General features: G+C 32.3%; 3 protein-coding genes across 3 annotated transcripts; all 3 read right to left on the bottom strand.

Moving 5' to 3' along the window:
- Positions 1–523: 523 nt before the first annotated feature.
- LOC132747294 (carboxylesterase 5A-like) lies at positions 524–3,216 on the bottom strand. The gene is made up of 2 exons (XM_060736630.1): positions 1,265–3,216; positions 524–774 (listed from the first exon to the last, which is right to left on the bottom strand). Exons 1-2 carry the CDS (start codon positions 2,797–2,799, stop codon positions 534–536), a joined length of 1,776 nt encoding a protein of 591 aa, XP_060592613.1. The 5' UTR covers positions 2,800–3,216; the 3' UTR covers positions 524–533.
- Positions 3,217–5,887: 2,671 nt separating this feature from the next.
- Positions 5,888–8,396, bottom strand: LOC132747293 (carboxylesterase 5A-like). The gene is made up of 2 exons (XM_060736629.1): positions 6,706–8,396; positions 5,888–6,292 (listed from the first exon to the last, which is right to left on the bottom strand). The coding sequence occupies exons 1-2, from the start codon at positions 8,226–8,228 to the stop codon at positions 6,052–6,054; spliced, it is 1,764 nt and encodes a 587-aa protein (XP_060592612.1). The 5' UTR covers positions 8,229–8,396; the 3' UTR covers positions 5,888–6,051.
- Positions 8,397–10,625: 2,229 nt separating this feature from the next.
- Positions 10,626–22,379, bottom strand: LOC132747292 (male-specific lethal 1-like 1). The gene is made up of 8 exons (XM_060736628.1): positions 21,853–22,379; positions 19,739–19,902; positions 17,658–17,932; positions 17,129–17,190; positions 16,308–16,375; positions 15,591–15,715; positions 14,427–14,499; positions 10,626–13,856 (listed from the first exon to the last, which is right to left on the bottom strand). The coding sequence occupies exons 1-8, from the start codon at positions 22,258–22,260 to the stop codon at positions 13,790–13,792; spliced, it is 1,242 nt and encodes a 413-aa protein (XP_060592611.1). The 5' UTR covers positions 22,261–22,379; the 3' UTR covers positions 10,626–13,789.
- Positions 22,380–22,626: the final 247 nt, after the last annotated feature.

Here is a 22,626-nt window from a genome sequence, read left to right as displayed (position 1 = left end):
GCGACTTAATTACAACTTTCTAAATCTCTTCACATGTGAAAGGTACATTTAAAAAAAATCTTCATAGGTACAATCATCACAGTTAAAATCGTGCTAATTACAAAAAATCATTAAATTTATTATTGTTGGAACTGAATTTGTTATTAGATAAAACTTTTATAATCTATAAACCATATAAAATAATTTTCCATAACGTTGCTGAAGGGTTTTTCACAGAATAAGACGTTCGGGTGTTGTGTGTGCGTGTTTTTTTTTGTTTTTTTTGTTTTTTTTGTTTTTTGTTATTTTTTTGTTCACAATTAGTTTCACCCCTAATAGATATTAAACTACATTAATTAGTCATAATTATCTATTTTTCAAATGTGTATTGAATATTGATTTACAAAAAATATGGATGATTCATCGATATTGTTTCTACCGATGAAAGCTCTATTTACACGATATCAAAAGCACTAAAATATTCTGGATAACAGGGTTAGTCCGATATGTGATGTATTATTCGATAAAGATTGAGTAGAGTAGGCCTGCACAATCTATGGAGGACATTTTCCCGTTGCTGGACAACTTTGTTGTCCAGAATCCTTAGTGTCACGTGCACATTGTGATGCTTTTACAATGCTTGGAAGTAGATTTCCCCAGAAATTGGCTCTACGAGTATTCCAGCGTTGTTTTACGTTCAATGACGTCATATCACGTGATATTTGCAAGTAATGTTGATGCCTCCTCGTATACGGCAACCAATCAAGGTCAAGGTCGTCCGGTAGGTTTGTGTTCCTGTAAAAAAGCAATTACTTTCTATTTATAGATATCACAGAGAAAAATGTGATAAACGAAAATTACACACAAGTTATATAAGGCATAAATTATACAACAATAATACAGTGAAACCTGTATAATCAGCACTCGTTCGGACCAGAAGAATAGTTCGGATTAGAAAGAGTTCCGAATAAGAAAGTACATAAAATTTAAAAATTCAATAATGTTGCAAGAAGAGTTATAAATAAATAAAGTCTTAATAACCTCTGATGTCCTCTCTATATTTGAAATTGGGGGATAAATCGTGAAATTATTTAATTATTCACGCATGCGTGATACATGTATCATAAAAATGCTTTCCGAGACTGGGGAGGTGGAAAGAGAAAAATAGGCAGTCTAAAAATGATATCAACCGCACACAAAAAAAATATCCATATTTAGTCGATTTCAGAAAAATTATACTTTATGAAGCCTGAAAAATCGAAATAAAAAATCCACTTAAACATACCCTGTTTTTGCAAAGTTTGCCCACAATTTCATAACACTTTTAGACAGCTGGGCTTCCCATTCCTTGGCATAAAACTTCCAGTCGTGTACATGGTCCGCATTTTTAAATCCGAAAATAAAAGGAATCTCGTCACCATGCCCCAGCTTGTTATACCATGGGACATTTCCAAACAAATGGTTGGTGGTAACCTCATCAAAGTAGTACATGTAAGTATTACTGGTTGATTCAGAGTGATAATCCAAAGCTCTGTATAGTGGGTCCGTAAATGTAAAATCTGAATGCATTGCTAGAAACTCATCTCTAATTAGATATTCATTATCAGGGTTTTCCCAGCTCGTGTATTCTGCAATTATGGCGTCCCGGACAATTTGGTCAGTGTTTCCCGGAAATGCAAGGTTTTGTATTGCTGGTACGATCAAGTCCTTGAAGTCGGTCTTATTCGGTAAGAAACTAGGGGGATCTGTTACTCCAAAGAAAGGACTTAACGACAAGCTACCTTCTCCGCAGTTCATTCCAACCATTATATCTAATGACCTGAAAAAGTCACGTGACTCCACTGGTAATTCATTGCCAGGGACAAATGTTTGTTTACTTAGAAGTTTTACAAAGTCCTTATCAAATCTTGGTATAAAAGGTATAGGGACTGCTTTAAAGCCATTTTCAAGATTGTCAACAATCCCAAGTAATGTTTCACCTGGGATAGCCTTTAAGCAAGTTAAAATGTTTCTAGAAGACCCCGTTGCACAACCAGCTAATTTCGCAAGTTTCTCGGTGTCTTCTTTGTAATTATCGTTACTTGCCCACCAGGAACCCGCGGAACCGGACTGGGCCACCAATCTCTGAAACAAGCCTCGATTATCCGGATAAAGTCCTTGATAAATCACACTAGCAGCACCGGCTGATTCTCCAAATATAGTAACCCTTGCTGGATCTCCGCCAAATCCTTCAATGTTCTTGTTGACCCAGTCTAACGCCATCCGCTGGTCCCACAGACCGTAATTGCCAGGAGCGTGTTCATCCCCGGTGCTTAGGAATCCAAAAACTGTCAGTCTATAGTTAACAGTTACTACAACAACATCTCCGTATACAGCAAGATGGTCCGCCGGATAGATATCCGCTGATCCAACAATAAATCCGCCACCATGAAACCAAACCATAACCGCGAGTTTCTCGCCTTGCTCAGGTTTCTTCGGTGCATATATATTCAAATAAAGACAATCCTCCGAGTAACTTGTATCGCCTTTAGGTTGCATCCCTATATCGACTTGGAGACACGCATTTCCGTATTGGACGGCGTTTAGCGGCTCTTGGAGTGGTGTTTTCGGAACGGGCTTTTGAAAACGTAATTCCCCGACAGGGGATTCTGCATATGGTATACCAAGATACTTTGATACACGGGAATGTTCTCCAAACACATTTACATCTTCATCTTTTCCATGTATTAATCCAACTGTAGTTTTAACACAAGTGATATCACTTAAAACAAAATGTAAATAAAACACTACAAAAACCGCTTTGAATAAATTTGAGTTCATTTTCTAACTTTTTTTTCAAGCTACACTTATGAACGAAAACGAAGCTGACCGTTAGATAAATCTCTGACTATATGTATGCGCAATATATGCATATACATACATACACCTATCTATTGTTAAACAACGTTACAATGTGAAGTGATAAAGGATCGTTTATATTTAATATCTCTAAACTTTAAAACATGGTTAATACCACAGGGGGTTCTCTCGTTTTTATTTTCCTTTCCCACTCTGACAAGTCATGAATATCATGCAAAAAGGTGTTGCTTTTTCTTCGTCAATGTTCAAAATAAAAATCATGTTTTAATTTGAATTGACGGACTTTATTTGCTACTTTTCCTAAAATGTTCTAAATTATCCGTACAAAAACTTAACCTTGGCTTTCTTCATTGTGAAAAAACACCTGGGTCCGAGGTTTTAAACAAATTCTCTAGGCTCAACCTCAGATCTCGGATATTTTTATGACGGCAGCCCCTAAACTCTGGAATGCCCTACTTAGAACGCTTAAAAGCTGTGAAAATCTATCAGTGTTTAAGAGAGCACTTAAAACTCACTTATTTAAGAGGTTTTATTTGGACTGATTATTTTTAAGGTTGTTACCTGAATTTTATTATTTATGTGGGTCTTTTTAACTTTTTTAAACTACATTTGATTTGATTGTGTGACTTGAGCGATATTGATGTTTTAATTTGTTTCTTTTGTTGTTCTTTTTCTTTTAAATATTGTATCATCTCTTTGGTTATACTGTACAGTACTTTTGAACGTGTCAATGTGCATGAAAAAGGTGCTTAAGAAGTTTGGTATATAATAATAATAATAATTTGATTGGTCAGAAACTGCCATAGAATATTCACTGACCGATAAGAATCCAGAGATCTGAGATAGAACAAAGAAAAAAAAGTTTTATAACCTCAAGGCCAATACAACCTCTGCAGAAGGTCACCCTTTGTGAAACACAAAGTTCTTGGACGTGGCAGACAAGTGGGCTCTTGAGACAGTTAAATTCATTGTGAAGCCATATTTTGGGAAGTAATGATACTGTTGTTGTTAAGGAGTAATTGCTCTACCAGAAGGGCGATCTGTTGAGGTTTCACTGTATTTTGTTCCTCACATAGATCAGCACACATATCAAATAAATTTTAAACAGAATATAACATAATTTTATTTTGGATTTTGTACATACTATATCATCACTACAATATAAATACACAAATTGTTAATGTAAACTTGGACCTTGTTTTACATGTGACAAAGAAAACCAAGTTCGTGTAGGTTCATCTCCATTTAATCAAACTTTAGATACATCGGTAGTAATGTAATGACAACCTAAAACATATAATATTAATAAGAAAAAAAGATTCAAACAAGTGAATTACATTACAATGCATTTTATACAGCATTTCAGTCTAATTCCTGCATTCAGATATATGCAATAAATTCACATGACAGCAATTCAACGACATCTTAGAATAATGACCATCTTATGACAAACATAAATCAATACAATAGAATATAAACTTACCAATATATGGTATTGACTGTTTCCCTCACATTACAACAAACCTCCACACATGTGATATTAGTCTAGATTGCTGCAAAGTTAAAATATCAATAAAGTGTACAGACAGAAATAATGTGCATATTATTTCAAGTTAATTAAATAATGAGTTAATGAATATTACCCAATGTCGCCATTCTAATTTTACAAAACTCCATATAAGTAAATATCAAAATTTACAATAAATTATTGAAACAAATAATTTATCAAAATGGCAAATAAAGAGTAATTAATGCACAGTTCAACTAAGCAAATATTAAAAATAGAATAAAACCAAAAGTTACAAACTATCAGAGTTCCATGGAGATCCACAATACGAAGAAACAACCAGCTATACCATTATCAATGATGTTCACCCTCAGAACAACCGTGACCAAACTGAGGTATCTCAGAACTCCCGCTCAACAGTAAAAAACAATCATGTACAACAATACACAAACTATTTTCGACCAATGAAAGCAAAGCTTCTGGGATAAACAACTGAACACATTGAAACGTAATGAACAAACAAGAAACAATCCAAATAATGATTATTCTCAACTTCCTGTATAGAACTTCCGGTATAGCTAAAATCCGTCCAAAGTCGGTATGGTTACATTAAGATGTCACGTAGATAGTATAGGGTTTCCGTTTATCTGGATAAAATCCAGAGTACAAAATTGCATTAAAATATCACACAAATGATAACATATAATAAGGTTAGGGTAAGCGTCTCAATGAAATATGTGATAGGTACATTCAATTCTTCATAGGTACATTCAATACCTATAGGTACATTCAATTCTTCATAGGTTCATTCAATTCTTCATAGGTACATTCAATTCTTCATAAGTACATTTAATTCTTCACAGGTACATTCAATTCTTCATAGGTTCATTCAATTCTTCATAGGTACATTCAATTATTCATAGGTACATTCAATTAATCATAGGTACGGTACAATCATCACAGTTAAAAGCATGCTCATTACAAAAATCATTACATTCATTATTGTTGGAACTGAATTTACTATTAGATAAATTTCAAAATAATAATAATAATAAAATTAATAATAATAATAATAATAATAATAATAAACTCTTCAAGAGTAATATCCTTAGAAACATTAGCCTTTTTCTTTTTAAAATGCCCCCATAACTGTTTGAGTTTACAAAATCTTAAGCGTTAAATTTTTTTGGAAATAAAAGTTTTACAATGTTAAAGCCTTTGCAGACGACAGTTACAGCTTTGACGGCTCTCTTAGTTCTCTAACATTCATCCAGCTTTTCCTACATGTATATAAAAAATATAATCAATCAACCATTTTAAATAATTTTCCATAAAATTGCTGAAAATTCTTGGGCGTTCTTTTGTGTGTGTTTTTATTTTGTGTGTGTTTTCTGTGTGTGTTTGTGTGTGCGAGGGTGTGTGTGTGCGTGCGTGTGTGTGGGTTTTTTTTGTTTGTTTTTTTTCTTTTTTGTTCAGAATTAGTTTCACCCCTAATTGACATAAGACTACATTAATTAGTCATAATTATCGGTTTTTCAAATGTGTATCGAATATTGATTAATAAAAAATATCGATGATTCATCGATATTGTTTCTATCGATGAAAGCTTTATTTATACGATATAAAAAGCATTAAATGTTCTAGATAACAGGGTAAGTCCGATATGTGATGTATTATTCGATAAAGATTGGGTAGACCTGCACAATCTATGGAGGACATTTTCCCGTTGCTGGACAACTTTGTTGTCCGGAATCCTTAGTGTCACGTGCACATTGTGATGCTTTTACAATGCTTGGAAGTAGATTTCCCCAGAAATTAGCTCTACGCGTATTCCAGCGTTGTTTTACGTTCAATGACGTCATATCACGTGATATTTGCAAGTAATGTTGATGCCTCCTCGTATACGGCAACCAGTCAAGGTCAAGGTTGTCAGGTAGGTTTGTGTTCCTGTAAAAAAGCAATTACTTTCTATTTATAGCTATCACAGAGAAAAATGTTATAAACGAAAATTACACACACAAATTATATAAGGCAAAAATTAAATAATGATAATACAGTTGAACCTGTCTAATTCGCACTCGTTTGGAACAGAAGATAAGTTCGGTTTTTTGGTGGGTTTTTTTTGGTGAGTGGGGGAGGGGGGGGGGGGGGGGGGTAAATCGTGAAATTATTCAATTATTCTAGCATGCGTGGTACATGTATCATAAAAAGGGTTTCCGAGACTGGGGAGGTGGGGAGAAAAAAAGGCAGTCTAACAATTATATCAACCGCACTCAAAAAATATATATAAAGTCGATTTCAGAAAAATTATACTTTATGAAGCCTGAAAAATCGAAATAAAAAAATTCACTATAACATACCCTGTTTTTGCAAAGTTTGCCCACAATTTCATAACACTTTTAGACAGCTGGGCTTCCCATTCCTTGGCATAAAACTTCCAGTCGTGTACATGGTCCGCATTTTTAAATCCGAAAATAAAAGGAATCTCGTCACCATGTCCCAGCTTGTTATACCATGGGACATTTCCAAACAAATGGTTGGTGGTAACCTCATCAAAGTAGTACATGTAAGTATTACTGGTTGATTCAGAGTGATAATCCAAAGCTCTGTAAAGTGGGTCCGTAAATGAAAAATCTAAATGCATTGCTAGAAACTCATCTCTTATAATATATTCATTATCAGGGTTTTCCCAGTTCGTATATTCTGCAATTATAGCGTCCCTGACAATTTGGTCAGTGTTTCCCGAAAATGCCAGCTTTTGTATTGCTGGTACGATCAAGTCCTTGAAGTCGGTCTTATTCGGTAAGAAACTAGAGGGATCTTGTACTCCAAAGAAAGGACTTAACGACACGGTTCCTTCTCCGCAGTTCATTCCAACCATTATATCTAGAGACCTGAAAAAGTCACGTGACTCCATTGGTATTTCATTGCCAGGGACAAATGTTTGCTTACTTGGAATTTTAACAAAGTCCTTATCAAACCTTGGTATAAAAGATAAAGGCATTGATTTGAAGCCATTTTCAAGATTGTCTACAATTCCAAGCAATGTTTCACCTGGGATAGCCTTTAAGCAAGTTACAATGTTTCTAGAAGACTCTGTTGCACAACCAGCTAATTTCGCAAGCTTCTCCGTGTCTTCTTTATAATTGTCGTTACTTGCCCACCAGGAACCCGCGGAACCGGACTGAGCCACCAATCTCTGAAACAAGCCTCGATTATCCGGATAAAGTCCTTGATAAATCACACTAGCAGCACCGGCTGATTCTCCAAATATAGTAACCCTTGCTGGATCCCCGCCAAATCCTTCAATGTTCTTGTTAACCCAGTCTAATGCCATCCGCTGGTCCCAAAGGCCGTAATTGCCAGGAGCGTGTTCATCCCCGGTGCTTAGGAATCCAAAAACTGTCAGTCTATAGTTAACAGTTACTACAACAACGTTTCCGTATACAGCAAGATGGTCCGCCGGATAGATATCAGCTGATCCAAAAATAAATCCGCCACCATGAAACCAGACCATAACCGCTTGTTTCTCGCCTTGCTCAGGTTTCTTCGGGACATATATATTCAGATAAAGACAATCCTCCGAGTAACTTGTATCGCCTTTAGGTTGCATCCCTAAATCGACTTGGAGACACGCATTTCCGTATTGGACGGCGTTTAGCGGCTCTTGGAGTGGTGTTTTCGGTACGGGCTTTTGAAAACGTAATTCCCCGACGGGGGGTTCTGCATATGGTATTCCAAGATACTTTGATACACGGGAATGTTCTCCAAACACATTTACATCTTCATCTTTTCCATGTATTAATCCAACAGTAGTTTTAACACCAGTAACAAAATGTAAATAAAACACTACAAAAACCGCTTTGATTAAATTTGAGTTCATTTTCTAACTTTTTTCAAGCTACAATTATGAACGAAAACGAAGCTGATCGTTAGATAAATCTCTGACAATATGTATGCGCAATATATGCATATACAAACATACACCTATCTATTGTTAAACAACGTTACATTGTGAAGTGATAAATGATCGTTTATATTTAATATCTCCTAACTTTAAAACATGGTTAAAACCACAGGGGGTTCTCTGTATACATTCTTAACATTTTCTTCACGTGCATTTTTGACACACGAGAAACCACGACGGAAATAATACCTCGACGAAGACTGCATAAAAATCCGAAACAAATTTTGGCAAAAACATAGGAAAGTCAGGGGGGTAAAATAACATTACAATTTTCGTAAAGAAAAAAACTTTGAAATTTACATAAATGTTTAAAAAGTTGAAAACTTATCCTATCGGATTCAAGTTGTCGCCCTTTTATGACGTAAAAGAAAAATTTGAGAGAATCCCCTGTGCATTTTTATACATGTTTGAAACTTTGAACAGTTGCCCAAACATAAAGAGATTTGAATAAATTAGTGCAATAAATGGCGAACAAATGATATGATTGAAATAACGTGCACATGAGGTAATTAATCGTTTTATCAATCAGTTACAATTAAGTTCAGGACGATCTTACAAATCAATTTGGCAATATATCTATATATATTCATTTCATGGAAATTTTTATGTTTAATTATAACAGGCTGCAGTGACTTTGACATAAGATCTTTTGACCTTTGAATTGGTTTGACAGATAAAACTCATCAAGATGCATCCATATAAAAAGTTTAAAGGTCAATGCACTTTGATTAAATGACCAATTTTATGTTTTGTTATTACAGGTCCAAGGCAAACTTAAATGACCTTGACCTTTGACCTTTTTATATTAAAATGGGTTTGACATGTAGAACTCGTAGAGGTGCATCAACAACAAAATTTTCAAAAAATTACATGTAGCTTTATTAGTATTGAAGTTACTGACTTTAAACAAAAGCATTACTTAAGGTGATCCAACGCCAACAAGTGGGTCTTGCCAATAAATCTGCTTTTTCTTACATAAGTGCAGTAAATAAAGAACCATAAATGACTGTTATTTTTCTGTTCATTTGTTTGTTATAACCAGTTGTATATTATATTCTTTGGTTTAATAAAAACTGAAACTGTAATTTCAATAATAACAGCGTAAATCAGGAAAGCTTTCTCACATGAAAGAACCCAAAGTCCCCTTGCAGGATTCTAACCTATAGCGGTTAGGGGCAAGGTGATTTGAAATCAATGACCTTAAGTACCCGGACAAGGATGCCATAACATTTGATAGAAGGCAACAAAGGGATTTTGAGTCAACACGTCCCATGGTCAACTCGTATATTTTTTCATTTACTTATTATAATATTTCATAAACAAAAGTAAGTTGTTACACTTTCTTCAGGGTTAAGCAATCGATGAATTCATTAGATTGGTATTCCATAATTTAAAATTAACCTAATCTCAACATGATGTTTGGCAGTAAATTTTGAGCAAATGATGAAATCACATTTCACAGGTTTGATGGTATATTTTTTTTACTCTTCATCTTTTTTTAATGTATAATAATGCCAAAATAACAGTCAACAACTTTATTGTCATATTTGTACACAACAAAACTGACATATTGATTCATAAAAATACAAGAGAAAAAAAATTGAGCCGCGTCACGACAAAACTAACCTAGTGCGTTTGTGACCAGCATGGATCCAGACCAGCCTGCGCATTCGGGCAGTCTGATCAGGATCCATACTGGTCGCTATCAGTTTCTCTACTTGTTATAGGGTTTGTAAGCGAATAGCATGGATCCTCTGATCAGACTGCGTGGATGCGCAGGCTGGTCTGGATCCATGCTGGTCGCAAACCCACTATGTTGGTTTTGTCATGACGTGGCTCAAATATCAAACAATGTACATTTGTTTCTATAGAAAAATGAAAATCTTTCAAACTTGCTACATTTATACATGTAACAGCATTCAAGCAAATATTCGAAAGACAGTTCAGCAGATAATAAACAAGTAAAACAACATTAATCAGAAGGAAAGAAGATCCGCAAAAATAATTCTTAAAAATTTTAGAGATCTATATAAAATGAAATCATTTACCTTAGAAACACTTTAAATTTCCTTAAAAACACTTTAATTTACCTTAGAAACGCTTTAAAAAATTATCATGGAAACTCTTTAAATAATTATCTTATACACTTTAAATTACCTTAAAAACACTTTAAATTTCCGAAAAACACTTTGTCTTTAAATTACCTTTGAAACACTTTAAATTACCTAAGAAACGCTTTAAATTTCCTTAGAAACACTTTTAATTTACACCAACTCAGTTTCACAGGTCATCAATTTTAATGATTTTTAAAAAAAAAATTCACATTGCTAAAGCGAAACAATGAACAAATAGAATAATAGAGATATGTAAGAATCTTTAGTAAAACAACAATAAACAGTACTTTCATACAAGAATGAGATGTGACAATTAAATGATTTTCACACAAACATCCATGCATACACCTGGTATGATCAAGTGAAACTCAATATGAAACGTGAAAATATGAATCGTTAAAATGTCGACCAAAATTTTGAAAATTCTGTTCAAATCGCATCAGATTCTTACTGCCTATTTAACAAATACTGGAAAAAAATGTTGTATCTTTTTTTCATCCTTAAAGTTTAACAGTTATAGGAAAAATAATTATTCATTTCCACAATACATGTATTATGTATTTTAATGTACAAGTTTCTATGCATCTTAACACCTTGATAATTATATATCAATTCACTTTTTTAAGTTTTCATTATGCATGATATTCATGTACACAAATAACTAAACATAATAAGATTGCTACCAAACAAGAATGTTCTATAAACTTACTTCATATCAACAATTTAACAATTTTCTTAACCTACTTAAATATTCCCTGCCTAAGCATGCACAAAATATTATATAGTACATAATTTTTTATCTTTTTCTTCTGAAATTTGATGCTACTTGACAAAATCCACCAAAATTAAAGCCATATTGAGCAAAAAACGCAAACACAATAGCAAACTGGCTATTGCGTAAATTAAGAGATATGCCTGGTTTTAACTTTAATTCAAAGCTGCATGCCTTTAGGTGAAATTTTTTTTTTAAGAAAAGTAAAAAAGATTCAAGATTCAAGTTATATGCTATTTGTGACTAATTTTTTGAAATATCTATCACCATATTTCTACTGTATAAATAATACATTAAGAGCTAATTTTGCAAATTTTGACTTCTCAAGTCTTTCAGCTAATTTACATGGATTGTAGGTGTTGTTTGCAATGTGCGAATTATTTTCTTATTTCAATTCTCAATATTTCACATTTAAATACATTTTGAATTAGATGAAAATATGCATGGCTCACATGGCATGCTGCTTTAAAAACATTACCTGGCAAATTTTTTTTTTACAAATTTCAACTTAAACAGAATCATGTCTGAACAAGTGTTTACCTTACCAGCAGAGACATTTTGTAAATATAAAAATAACAGTTATAAATAGACCATGGACCTTTGTACAATGAACTAAAACAATGACAATGACATAAGCTTCTATATTTAGTAACAAAACACTGAACATCTTTATACTTTAAATTCCTTGGTTCTTCTTTTTTTATTTCCTCAACATTGCATAATCTTGAGATTAAGAGGTAAAGAAAATGCTCTGCAGACATTTTCACAAAAAATCTTACGACAATTTTTTGTCCTAAGAGAAATCTTACGATAAATCTCCTTTTCACAAAAAATCTTAAGAAAATCTTAAGTGCAAAATCTGTCGTAACTTTACGATAGGTCTTCCCCGTTCGTAAGTGTAATTTTTTCTCTCTTAAGGGTAAAATATCATGTATCTCTTACCTAAACTGAATAAAAACAAACAAAAAGTTGGAGGACAACTAAATATTAAGCAAACAGTATGCTATAAATAACACAGATTGAGCTATAATTATTTTTCAACATATACATTTGTGACGTCATGACTTGATGACGTCACGATGGAGAGGGTTATGAATAGTTTAAAATAATGTGAACTATACTGTAGACTAGTATTATTGAAAACTTATAATTTGTACAATTGGTGAGTTCGATTTCATTGCCAGCATGTACTAGTGGTACCTTTTTATTTATTAATAACATAGTAGACCTTCTTTCTGAATCTTTTAGATATATATAATTATCTTCAATCAAGATATAAATTATATCAGTTTGAATCATTTTTTTGTTCTTATTGAAATTTGATTGTGTTCAATAGTTATTTCAAGCTCTTGATTACTTGATTTTAAAACCGGAATCAAATATAGAGCATGCACATCACTATCAAATGAACGTTGCTAGGGATGTTTTTGTCGTAAGATTTATCGTAAGTGAATTTTTTATCTTAAGATAAAATTTTAACTTACGAGTGGCTTTGTGAAAATGACTTAAGATTTAACTTACGATTATCGTAAGTGAAAAACTTAAGATAAATCGTAAGATTTTTTGTGAAAATGTCTGCTGCACGGTAGGAAAAATGTATAAACATTTCAATTTACCATTTCAGTGCAAAAATACATTATTTGCAAAGAAAATACATATCAAAGGGAGGTAACCTCATAAATACATTTACCATCAGAGCAAAAAATCAAGGGAAATAACCTCTTAAAAAAACATTACTCTTTAGTCTTCCAATTCGAGAACAAAATTTGTAAGTACAGTTTATCTAACCATTTATTTATCCTAATCACCAGAGATATCTTAAATGAACTTGTTTGTCATTCAATCATTTTTATGGAAAATTTCAAAATAAGTACTGACTGAAAGGCAAATAGTGTAGACCATTTGAACACTGCACAGATGTACTGGTTGATCTTGATTCATACTGCTAAGATAGGTAGTGCAAACTTAAGGTTAAATATTTATCAATAACTAAGGGAGGTAACCTCTTCAAAATGCAATTATTCAATATATCTGATCACTGAAGAACAAAAACAGAGGCATTTTTTGTATCATTTTAAAACAGTAAATTATAATCAAGGGAAGATACTATTTAACAAATATTTAACACTGTATTATCAATTCGTCAAAAAGTTAATATCTTAAACAGAAAAAGGTAACTTTTTAAAAAATAAAATGTGTCAACTCAGAATTATCTTTCCTGTATCAAGTTCAACTAAAATGTACAAACAAAAATAGAAGAAAATTTCTTTCAACTGAATGTTTTCATGCTTAGTATTCATAACCTTGAGGCAAATCAAAATATAATTTTCAAACAGTTGAGAACATTATATACAGATCACCCTAGTAGTTTCCATATTTTAAAAATCTACGACACTTCCCAAATCAAATTTTGTTTTTTGTTCTCCTAATACTGCCTGTCTTACTATTAATTAAACATCACTTTTGTCATGTCATTAAACTTCTTTGGTAAAGTCGTTTTCTTTCATTTATACACATAGATGAGGAAACACATTCATGTAAACCAATGATGAATCATGTAAAAATGGCTTGGCCTAAGATGATCACTTGTATCACTTTTGTCGATGACGATGAGATGAAGTAGAGGTGGGTTTAGGACTCCATGGTAACGTGAACGATCTGCAAATAAAAGCATTTTATCAGATTTTCATTTTTTAAGTTTTTCTTTTGCAAAGAACAAAATTTCAGTGTCAGAATGAGAATTGAAAATATACGCTCATATCACCTTTTTAATTTGTATTTGTGTAATTAACTTTCTGCCTTGAATTGAGAACCTCCTCTTGAATTTTAAATTTTTTATTGAAATTGAAACTTAAAATACAAGGACTGACTTTAATATTTCAATCCTAAACAGACAACAAAGTAGAGCATGGTCTAATTGCACAAAAGTGCAGATTAGACTTCCTCTGTACTGGGTGCATAAACATAATGTAATAACTTGAAGCCTAGTAAGAGAGAACTTTATATAACTGTTAAATTAACGAACCCGAAAATATTGGCGAATTTCGCAAACAGACAAAAATCACTAAAATTCCACTAGCGTAAATATCAACCAACATGTCATTAAATTCTTCCCTGGTACATTTTGCTACCATTTCCTCACATGATATGTCAGGAATTTTAAACTCCTTAACTTTTTTACATTGGAATTATCAAGATTATACAGTAAAACATGTTGTTATAACTTACTCGGTCTTTGAGAATGGTATAGGTTGGCCAAAAGCTGTGACAGGTATTTTATCTTGTACTTCTATATGTGTAACTGGAAAATAAAATACATTGTTTAGGAGACAATTTAACAATAATGTTCACACATATAGTCATAACATAAATTTTTAATTCATCACAAACATCTTAGGGTCTTCATTTTACAAGTTAAGGTGATAAATTTAAAATATATCAAGGGTCCTTTTAAAGGAATCCACTGAGCTTTTTTGACATAAAGGGAGTTAAAATATTCTTCCGAGATTTGTTTACCATTAGATGTAGGTCTGAACCAATAACTTCAATAACTTTACTTCTGTGCAGATTTTTAGATCATTCTTTCAACCCATATGATATTTCCAGAATAATCAATTTTATTGTGCAAAATGACCCAAAAATGATAAGCAATGCAATCAAGCTAAAAATCACATTAAATATCAATTTTCAATTTAATTCTTAGTATATTTCTTTATTATCCTTTACAGATTTCTTCATTTTGAGTGCTACACTTGACCTACATTAAAATTTCAAATTCTATATAAGGCTTTTTGACCTCATTAGAGTTCCTTTAAAATGGTAGGATACTTTTTGCATAATTCATATCCACCATTTCAATTTTAAAGATAAAGTCTATACAGCCCAAGTAATGACTTGCTAAAAAATTATGGTTGCTGTAAAGGAAGTTTACAGCTTAACAATAGATAGATTCATCAACAAAGGCATCAACCTAATTTCTTTCAAATAAGTGTGTGAAGTTTCATCTTAAATGCAAAAACTTAACCAAAGTGTGGAGCTGATTGCTCTCGCTATTTTGGAATAGTCATGCCATAAATGTATATCAACCAATAGTAGACTGTATAACATATACATAATTGTAGGTCTGTGTGTCTAAATTCACAAATTTAAGAATCCATGAAAATGTTTTACAATATGACAAAACCACAAAATTTCATGCCCACGAAATTAAGTGAATTCAAAGTTACTTATCGAATCTATAATACAACAAACTTCCTTTGTTAGAGGGGAAAACAATGAAATTACTCCAAGAATTGACAGAAGTGGTGTATATACAATGTAGTTTATATAAATATTAGGATTATCTAATTAAAAGTGATGTTACAAACACACAGTTAGTTTTATAAAACTTACTATCATCTAGACATGGATAGAAAGACTCTACTGGATCCTCCGGTTTACGATATTTGTGGCGAGATTCTTGTTTCTGTCGTAACCTTTCCTTCATTCTCTCTTCACGCATTCTCTGATCATCCCATCTAAAAATAGTAACATCTATATATAGTTACACCAATATATAGTAACAAACATTTCACATTAAAGGGACTCAACTGAGCAATTTTAACTTGACAGGACTAGAAATTTAATATTAAGAAATATAGATAATTGCTACACAGCCTCTTTGTAAACATAAAATAAACATGATTTGACTCCACACAAAGTAGATGAGTTATGTTTTATTCTCTACACACTGTAGGTGGTCACAATATAATTAAAGAAAGGACTAACTTTACTTGTCAGCTTTCCATACATAGTTTATTTATTATTTTATTCAATTTATTCAGAAACTTGAGTAAGAATTTCATAGATTCAAAGAAAATATTTACTTTTTATGATTTTTATGACCATAGTTTATCATTAAATTTAAAACAAAGATTTCTGTACAAACTTAAGTCATGTTTTATCAATAAGCATAATACATGTGTATTCAAATTCCAATAATATCATGATTAAGTGGTCACCTGTCAATAACAGCCATTTAAGTCTTTTTAACTCAGTCCCTGATGCTGACTATTTTAGAGAAAGGTTAGATTGTAATTTACAGAAATCTGATAAAGTGTGTAAACATACCTTTTTCTTCTTTTCTCTTCAATCTCAGGTTTCTGGTGTCTTCTCATAAATGTCTCGTCTTCATGATCCTAAAACAAACAAACAAATTTATTTAGATATATAGGAATAAACAAAAACTTTAAAAATATACTATTCTCATTGACATTCGTGAGTACATTATTTTAATCACAGAAATTTATTGAAATCTATGATTCTTACTGAATATTCATCAATATGTCTAGTTTGAATAAAAGAATGAAATAAACTATGTAAGTAAAATAAAGGAAATTTTTTTTTTCTCTTATTTTTTTTTAACTGCCAGTTTTTAATGACATTATATATTCCATTCTGACCACCTATACAGTAGTGTGTAGAATTTTAAACAATATCACATTGTGTAAAGTCAAAATATGTTTACATATCTTATAATTATTTACAAAGAGACTGTGTAGCAATTAATGCAAATTATCAAAATGTTCTAATATCAAATCTGAGCCTAGTATATATCTTTGAATAAATGAACTTAAGTTATCATTTATTTTAGATTTTAGATTCTCTATTCTAGATAGTAACATTCTTTTTGACATGATTAAAATAAATTTTCAAGTCAAGTCATTTTTACAAGTGTACTACTGTAGACATACATGAAACTATATCAAAATCATAATGGTGAAAAAATAGATCTAAATCCTGAACTTTATTATCATATTAATTATTTACAAGAAGTATCATTACTTAATACATTAAAAAAACAACTTACAATATATTTCAAACTAACAATTTGCATTTATATTATTAATACATTTGAATAAAGAATAAAATATCTTAAACTATGCACTCACTTCAGTTCCCTCTATCACATATAAATTGGTAAAAGTCTTCACTCTAAACGATGGTGTCTCAACTGTAAATAAATGCCACATGATTGAAATAATAGATTACTCAGTATAAAACATGCAAACATACAAAACATTTATGATCAAATCAGTCTTGAGTCAAATGTCCTCATAACCAATAATATATCTTCTTCTTTTCAAAAATAACATACTAATGTTTACAGGGTTTCTGTAAGTGGACATTTGGTGTCACTTATTCCTTGACTTTGGCTTTCAGCTTACAAAATATTATGCTTTTACCTCTTTTTAACTGTAATCATTTAAACAGGTACAATGTATATGAAAATGAATGACAGACAAGTAATTATACTATAGGTAATTTAAAATTATCAATATATCGGTGTATCATTGATATTTGTCACCCGATATCAATATATCATTATTATTGATATGCTTTGCACTGAATCAACGACAGCTCTAAATCTGACCTGTGGTCACACTGAGAAAAGGGCTTAAAATCATATACAAAACTTACTGCTACTCTGATTCTGGGCACTTTTTAATAACTCTGATGGTAAATCGACTTCGACCTCATCCGAGACTGGCTCGTAATAAGACACAAAATATAAATTGTTTGTTTCCAAGGTATTATCCTCACCCTCCCCAGTCTGAACTGATGTTATCTTTCTTTTTCTATGAGATTCACGATGTCTATTTTTATTTAACTCAACATTTGAACTGGGAGTTTTCAACGGACTAGGTCTTGGCAGCTCGAAACTTTTCCTTGGTTGTAAATTGGTTTCAAATTTCCTGAAAAAGATATTGACAAACATTGGATTTATATACAGACTTTCAGCAGAAATAAAATAAATCAATCAATTTTAAAACTTTACATCATATAATAACAGAAAAAAAGGCATTTGTTTTCAAGCAAAAAGTAAGATCATGTTTAAGTTACAAATATGTTAACATGTCAAATAAAACAGTTTTGAGATTGATTTTTGTAGTTTTTACTTTTTTGAAATACAATGTATGACCCATTATAATTTCAAACTAGACCTATCACTGAAGGTGATTAATACCCCCACCAGCAACTTTTTGAAAAAAAAGTAGTCTGAAGAAAACTTTCAACACAAAGTATCAACTGTGAACAAAGAAATATTTCAATTAATTGTAATCCCAACTGGGTCTCCAAATAAGCTTGCTTTTCACAAAGTTTGATTACAATATCTCATTCCTAACTCTAGTTATTGTCCGGTAACCATTTTTCTATTTTTAGGAATAGTGACCTTGACCTTGACCCCAGGGGGTCCAAATGCAATACCAACCCAGGTCTTCATATAAGCTTGCTATACACCAAGTTTGTTAACAATATCTCATTCCTAACTCTAGTTATTGTCCGGAAACCATTTTTCTATTTTTAGTAATGGTGACCTTGACCCCAGGGGGCCAAAAACAATACCAACCCAGGTCTTCATAAAAGCTTGCTATACACCAAGTTTGATTAAGTTTGATTACAATATCTCATTCCTATCTCAAGTTATTGTCCGGAAACCATTTTTCTATTTTTAGTAACGGTGACCTTGACCTTGACCCCAGGGGGTCCAAATGCAATACCAACCCAGGTCTTTATATAAGCTTGCTATACACCAAGTTTTGATAACAATATCTCATTCCTAACTCTAGTTATTGTCCGGAAACCAATTTTTCTATTTTTAGTAACAGTGACCTTGACCTTGACCCCAGGGGGTCAAATACAATATACCAACCCAGGTCTCTTCATATAAGCTTGCTATATACCAAGTTTGATTACAATATCTCATTCCTTACTCAAGTTATTGTCCGGAAACCATTTTTTCTATTTTTAGTAACCATGACCTTGATCTTGACCCCAGGGGGCCTAAATGCAATACCAACCCAGGTCTTCATATAAGCTTGCTATACGCAAAGTTTGATAATAATATCTCATTCCTAACTCTAGTTATTGTCCGGAAACCATTTTTTCTATTTTTTAGTAACGGTGACCTTGACCTTGACCCCAGGGGGTCCAAATTGCGATACCAACCGGAGTTTCCACATAAGGTTGCTATATACCAAGTTTGATTACAATACCTCATTCCAAACTCCAGTTATCGTCTGGAAACCATGATGTGGACCGACCGACGGACCGACCGACCGACCGACCGACCAACCGACCGACAAGCTGACTCCTATATACCCCCCCTAAACTTCGTTTGTGGGGGTATAATGACCCCTATATTTTTATGCAGAGGGTCACAAATGACCCCCAAAAAAATCTAGTCTGGCAGAAACACTGATTAATAATAATATTAAGTTAATCTTTCACGATCTGAAGCAGTGATTTTTCACCTTAAATTTATTATAACAGAGGCCTATAAATGGAAATTTTCTTTAAAATTGTGCAGTTTTTCCAAAAATCAAACCTTACATCAGCTTTTTACTTCCCAAATTTTAGTGGTAACTTTTCCAAAAATAACAGTAAGTGGCTAAAAGCCACTGTGGAGATAAATAACTTAATAAGGCACAGTTAGAACAATAAATATTGTTTTATAAAGAATATTTTAGATTTAAAAAAAAAAAAGTAATCATATTTACCTCTTTTGAGGCTGTTTCTCAAGCGGGCTGATGATTGGTTCTGTGTAACTCATGGTGCCTGGCTTTGGAGGAGGTGAGGTCGCAATATGTGTGGAACCAGCCATTTCTTCTTTCTGCTTGAGCAATGCCATGCGTCGCTCCATCCTTTGTAGACGACATTGTAACTAATCAAAGGAAATGTAAATTAATAATTTATTTGTTTTATAACTTCCCTGCTAGTTACTGTGACATAGAATTTAGATAAAATAACTATTAAAAGGATAAATAATAATATGTCGCATAAATATAATTATTTAAAGTTTAGTGGTTTTTTACAAAAGAAAGCTCCTACAAACCTTATTTTTTTAAATAAAAATAGTCTTCTGTACTATATAATAATATAGATGACTGCCACTTTTCCAAGTATTTTCAAAGATACCACCACTTCAAAGTGAATTCCTTCAAAGTGAATTCCATCAAAAAACCTCATTTCAACCTCATGTGCCATCATAATTTTGTTGTGTGACATAAACACATAAGAGGCTGAGCACATGTTATAAGAAACTTAAGACATTATGTCATGCACAGGATGCCATATTTATGTACATGTATGCCCAAGTAATAACTAATAATATATAAAAAAGTGACCAAGTATAGGTGTCCCATACATGTATGATTTTGTTTCTCTTCCCTAACTTGAATATTTTACACACAAATTAACTTATTAAGAATATAATTAAGAAAACTGGACAGGGATTATGTGACTGTCATTATTAGTAATATTACAGCAAACTTCAGAGTATTATTATGTAAATTCTCATTCTTTTGTAGGAATATAAACCACTTGATCCACCTACCCCCTGCAGTTGCCCTGCTCCCTATGGTACCCAGAGCAGTTCAGTACAGCCATAGTTTGCATTGAACATGTCTAGTTTTTTCAGCAACATTTCTGCAATTTTATATGCAGGCATATCTACATCCCTGCTGGTGGTTTGACTTAGAGACACTGCTTGTGATTCAAACAAAAATGAACAAAACACCTCAAGTCAAGTGCACAACAGACTCAATAATCATTCTATTATATTACAACCCTGGAATCTACAGAAGCCAAAAGATTACACCTTTGTTATTACAATTTTTCACAGGAACTTGAAATTCTATCAATATTAATGATAATATCCAAAATATACCCCCTATACAGTAGAAATAAACACAAGGAATGAAACACCTTTTCCCCACCCCAACATAATTTATGCCGAACAAATCAACAAAACAACCGATCAAAATAATCTATTGGGCCATTTCGATAAACAATACATAAATGCATCAAATACCACCGATAATTTTTTTAAATTGCGTAGGTGTGTAGGAATAATTCAACATTTTCTTATTATCTCCCGCGATCTGAGTTTGTCGCCGACTCCATTCCGTGACGTCAATGGATTTTGCTTCGAGGAGAATAATATTTATTAAAATTATTTTTAATAATTTTTACTACATTATGGGTGTGGTAAGTTTTTATATGCTTAATTAGTTAATATAGAATTTCTAACTATTTAAAAATTACATACAAAATTTTGTGTAAAGGAAAAACCTAATGTGAAATCCATACGATTGATTAAATCTTAGAAAAACAGACCAAACACAACAATTTAACTATGTTATCTATTTCAATTACACAGTAGTTTACTCAACACAATACAAGTTAACACATATTTGACAGTGCATGAGAACAAAGAAGTATGAATGCCACATGTACACAAAGAACTGATAAATTAACACATCAATATGATCAGATAAACTAAGGCTTTATTTCACATGTATAAACACAAACCTGAATTTTCTCTAAATCACCTTTGGTACCATAAAAACACTTTCTTAATCCAAACGTGAATTTCCTAGGAGCTAAAACTTCAGTCATTTTCAAATTAACACATAAAGAAACACAAAATTAGATTAACTGGTCAAAACTTGAACAAAAGCAGACGCATGCCGATCGATGACAATATTTTGGTCACATGACTTCCATGTGATCTCCATGATATGAGAGGCTATTTTTGATTGGGCAGACAACCGCAGACTGTCTCAACGAAAAACATTCAAATTTAAAAAGTAAAAATAGAAATAATACATACCGCATTATTCTCTGCTTTTAATGTTTTAATAGTTTTATCCTTTTGACTAATGACATCCTGTTGTTGTTGTATCAAATCCATGTGAACACAGACGAGATCTTTCAACTGTTTCGTTTCAGACGACAACTCCAGCGTTCCTGAAGAATTTGACATTTTACGAGTTCTGTTTTCTTTTCCCATATTGTTTTCAATTTTGGACAAGGTATCACTTTGTTTTTCCTTAGCTTTAAGCGCGTCTATTTCGGCTTGCTTTAAACTTTCTTGAATTGCCAACGCCAAATCTGGGTCATATTCACCGTCTACAGTAGCTGCACTTTTTGTTAATCTTCTACGTTGTGTCGTTGGTGGTACATGTGATCGTGTCTTTGAATTAAAGAGCATGTTTGGATATGACGATCTACCAGTCATTTATACCGATATGCTTTAAATCCGTTATATTCTTTCAAAAGTTTGCAGAATTCTGTTTAAATTTCAAATCCGCCATTCCACCGACGAAAATATGCAAATGAGGTCACCGGAAGTGGTATTTTCCAATTTCTTTCATCCGCGACAATAATATCGATATGCGGGACTTCAATATTCAATGTCAGTAAAAACAAATTAGCTGTATAATATTGTGCTGTGTGTGGTAAACTATATTTAAAGTTATAATATAAACACATATTTTTTGTCTCACATGCATATTTTATTAAACAAACAAAAATATTAATAAAAAATGATTAAGAAGTACATGTAGATCTATGTGTCAAAATTTAATCAATAACATGTACACTG

The sequence above is a fragment of the Ruditapes philippinarum genome, unplaced genomic scaffold (assembly GCF_026571515.1).
Source record: "Ruditapes philippinarum isolate M1 unplaced genomic scaffold, ASM2657151v2 ctg443_1_1_1_1, whole genome shotgun sequence".
NCBI classification, from domain to species: Eukaryota; Metazoa; Mollusca; class Bivalvia; order Venerida; family Veneridae; genus Ruditapes; species Ruditapes philippinarum.
Note: the sequence above shows the minus strand (reverse complement) of the source record. Positions and strands in the feature narration are given on the sequence as shown.

What these genes read in the sequence shown, in the direction of transcription:
- LOC132747294 (XM_060736630.1), bottom strand. Translation starts at nt 2,799, where the DNA reads ATGAACTCAAATTTATTCAAAGCGGTTTTTGTAGTGTTTTATTTACAT. An exon ending in GCAAACTTTGCAAAAACAGG is followed by an intron (nt 775 to 1,264) that starts GTATGTTTAAGT and finishes GCTTTTTTACAG; the next exon opens with GAACACAAACCTACCGGACG.
- LOC132747293 (XM_060736629.1), bottom strand. Translation starts at nt 8,228, where the DNA reads ATGAACTCAAATTTAATCAAAGCGGTTTTTGTAGTGTTTTATTTACAT. An exon ending in GCAAACTTTGCAAAAACAGG is followed by an intron (nt 6,293 to 6,705) that starts GTATGTTATAGT and finishes GCTTTTTTACAG; the next exon opens with GAACACAAACCTACCTGACA.
- LOC132747292 (XM_060736628.1), bottom strand. Translation starts at nt 22,260, where the DNA reads ATGACTGGTAGATCGTCATATCCAAACATGCTCTTTAATTCAAAGACA. An exon ending in TAAAAGCAGAGAATAATGCG is followed by an intron (nt 19,903 to 21,852) that starts GTATGTATTATT and finishes TCCTTTGATTAG; the next exon opens with TTACAATGTCGTCTACAAAG. An exon ending in GAGAAACAGCCTCAAAAGAG is followed by an intron (nt 17,933 to 19,738) that starts GTAAATATGATT and finishes TATCTTTTTCAG; the next exon opens with GAAATTTGAAACCAATTTAC.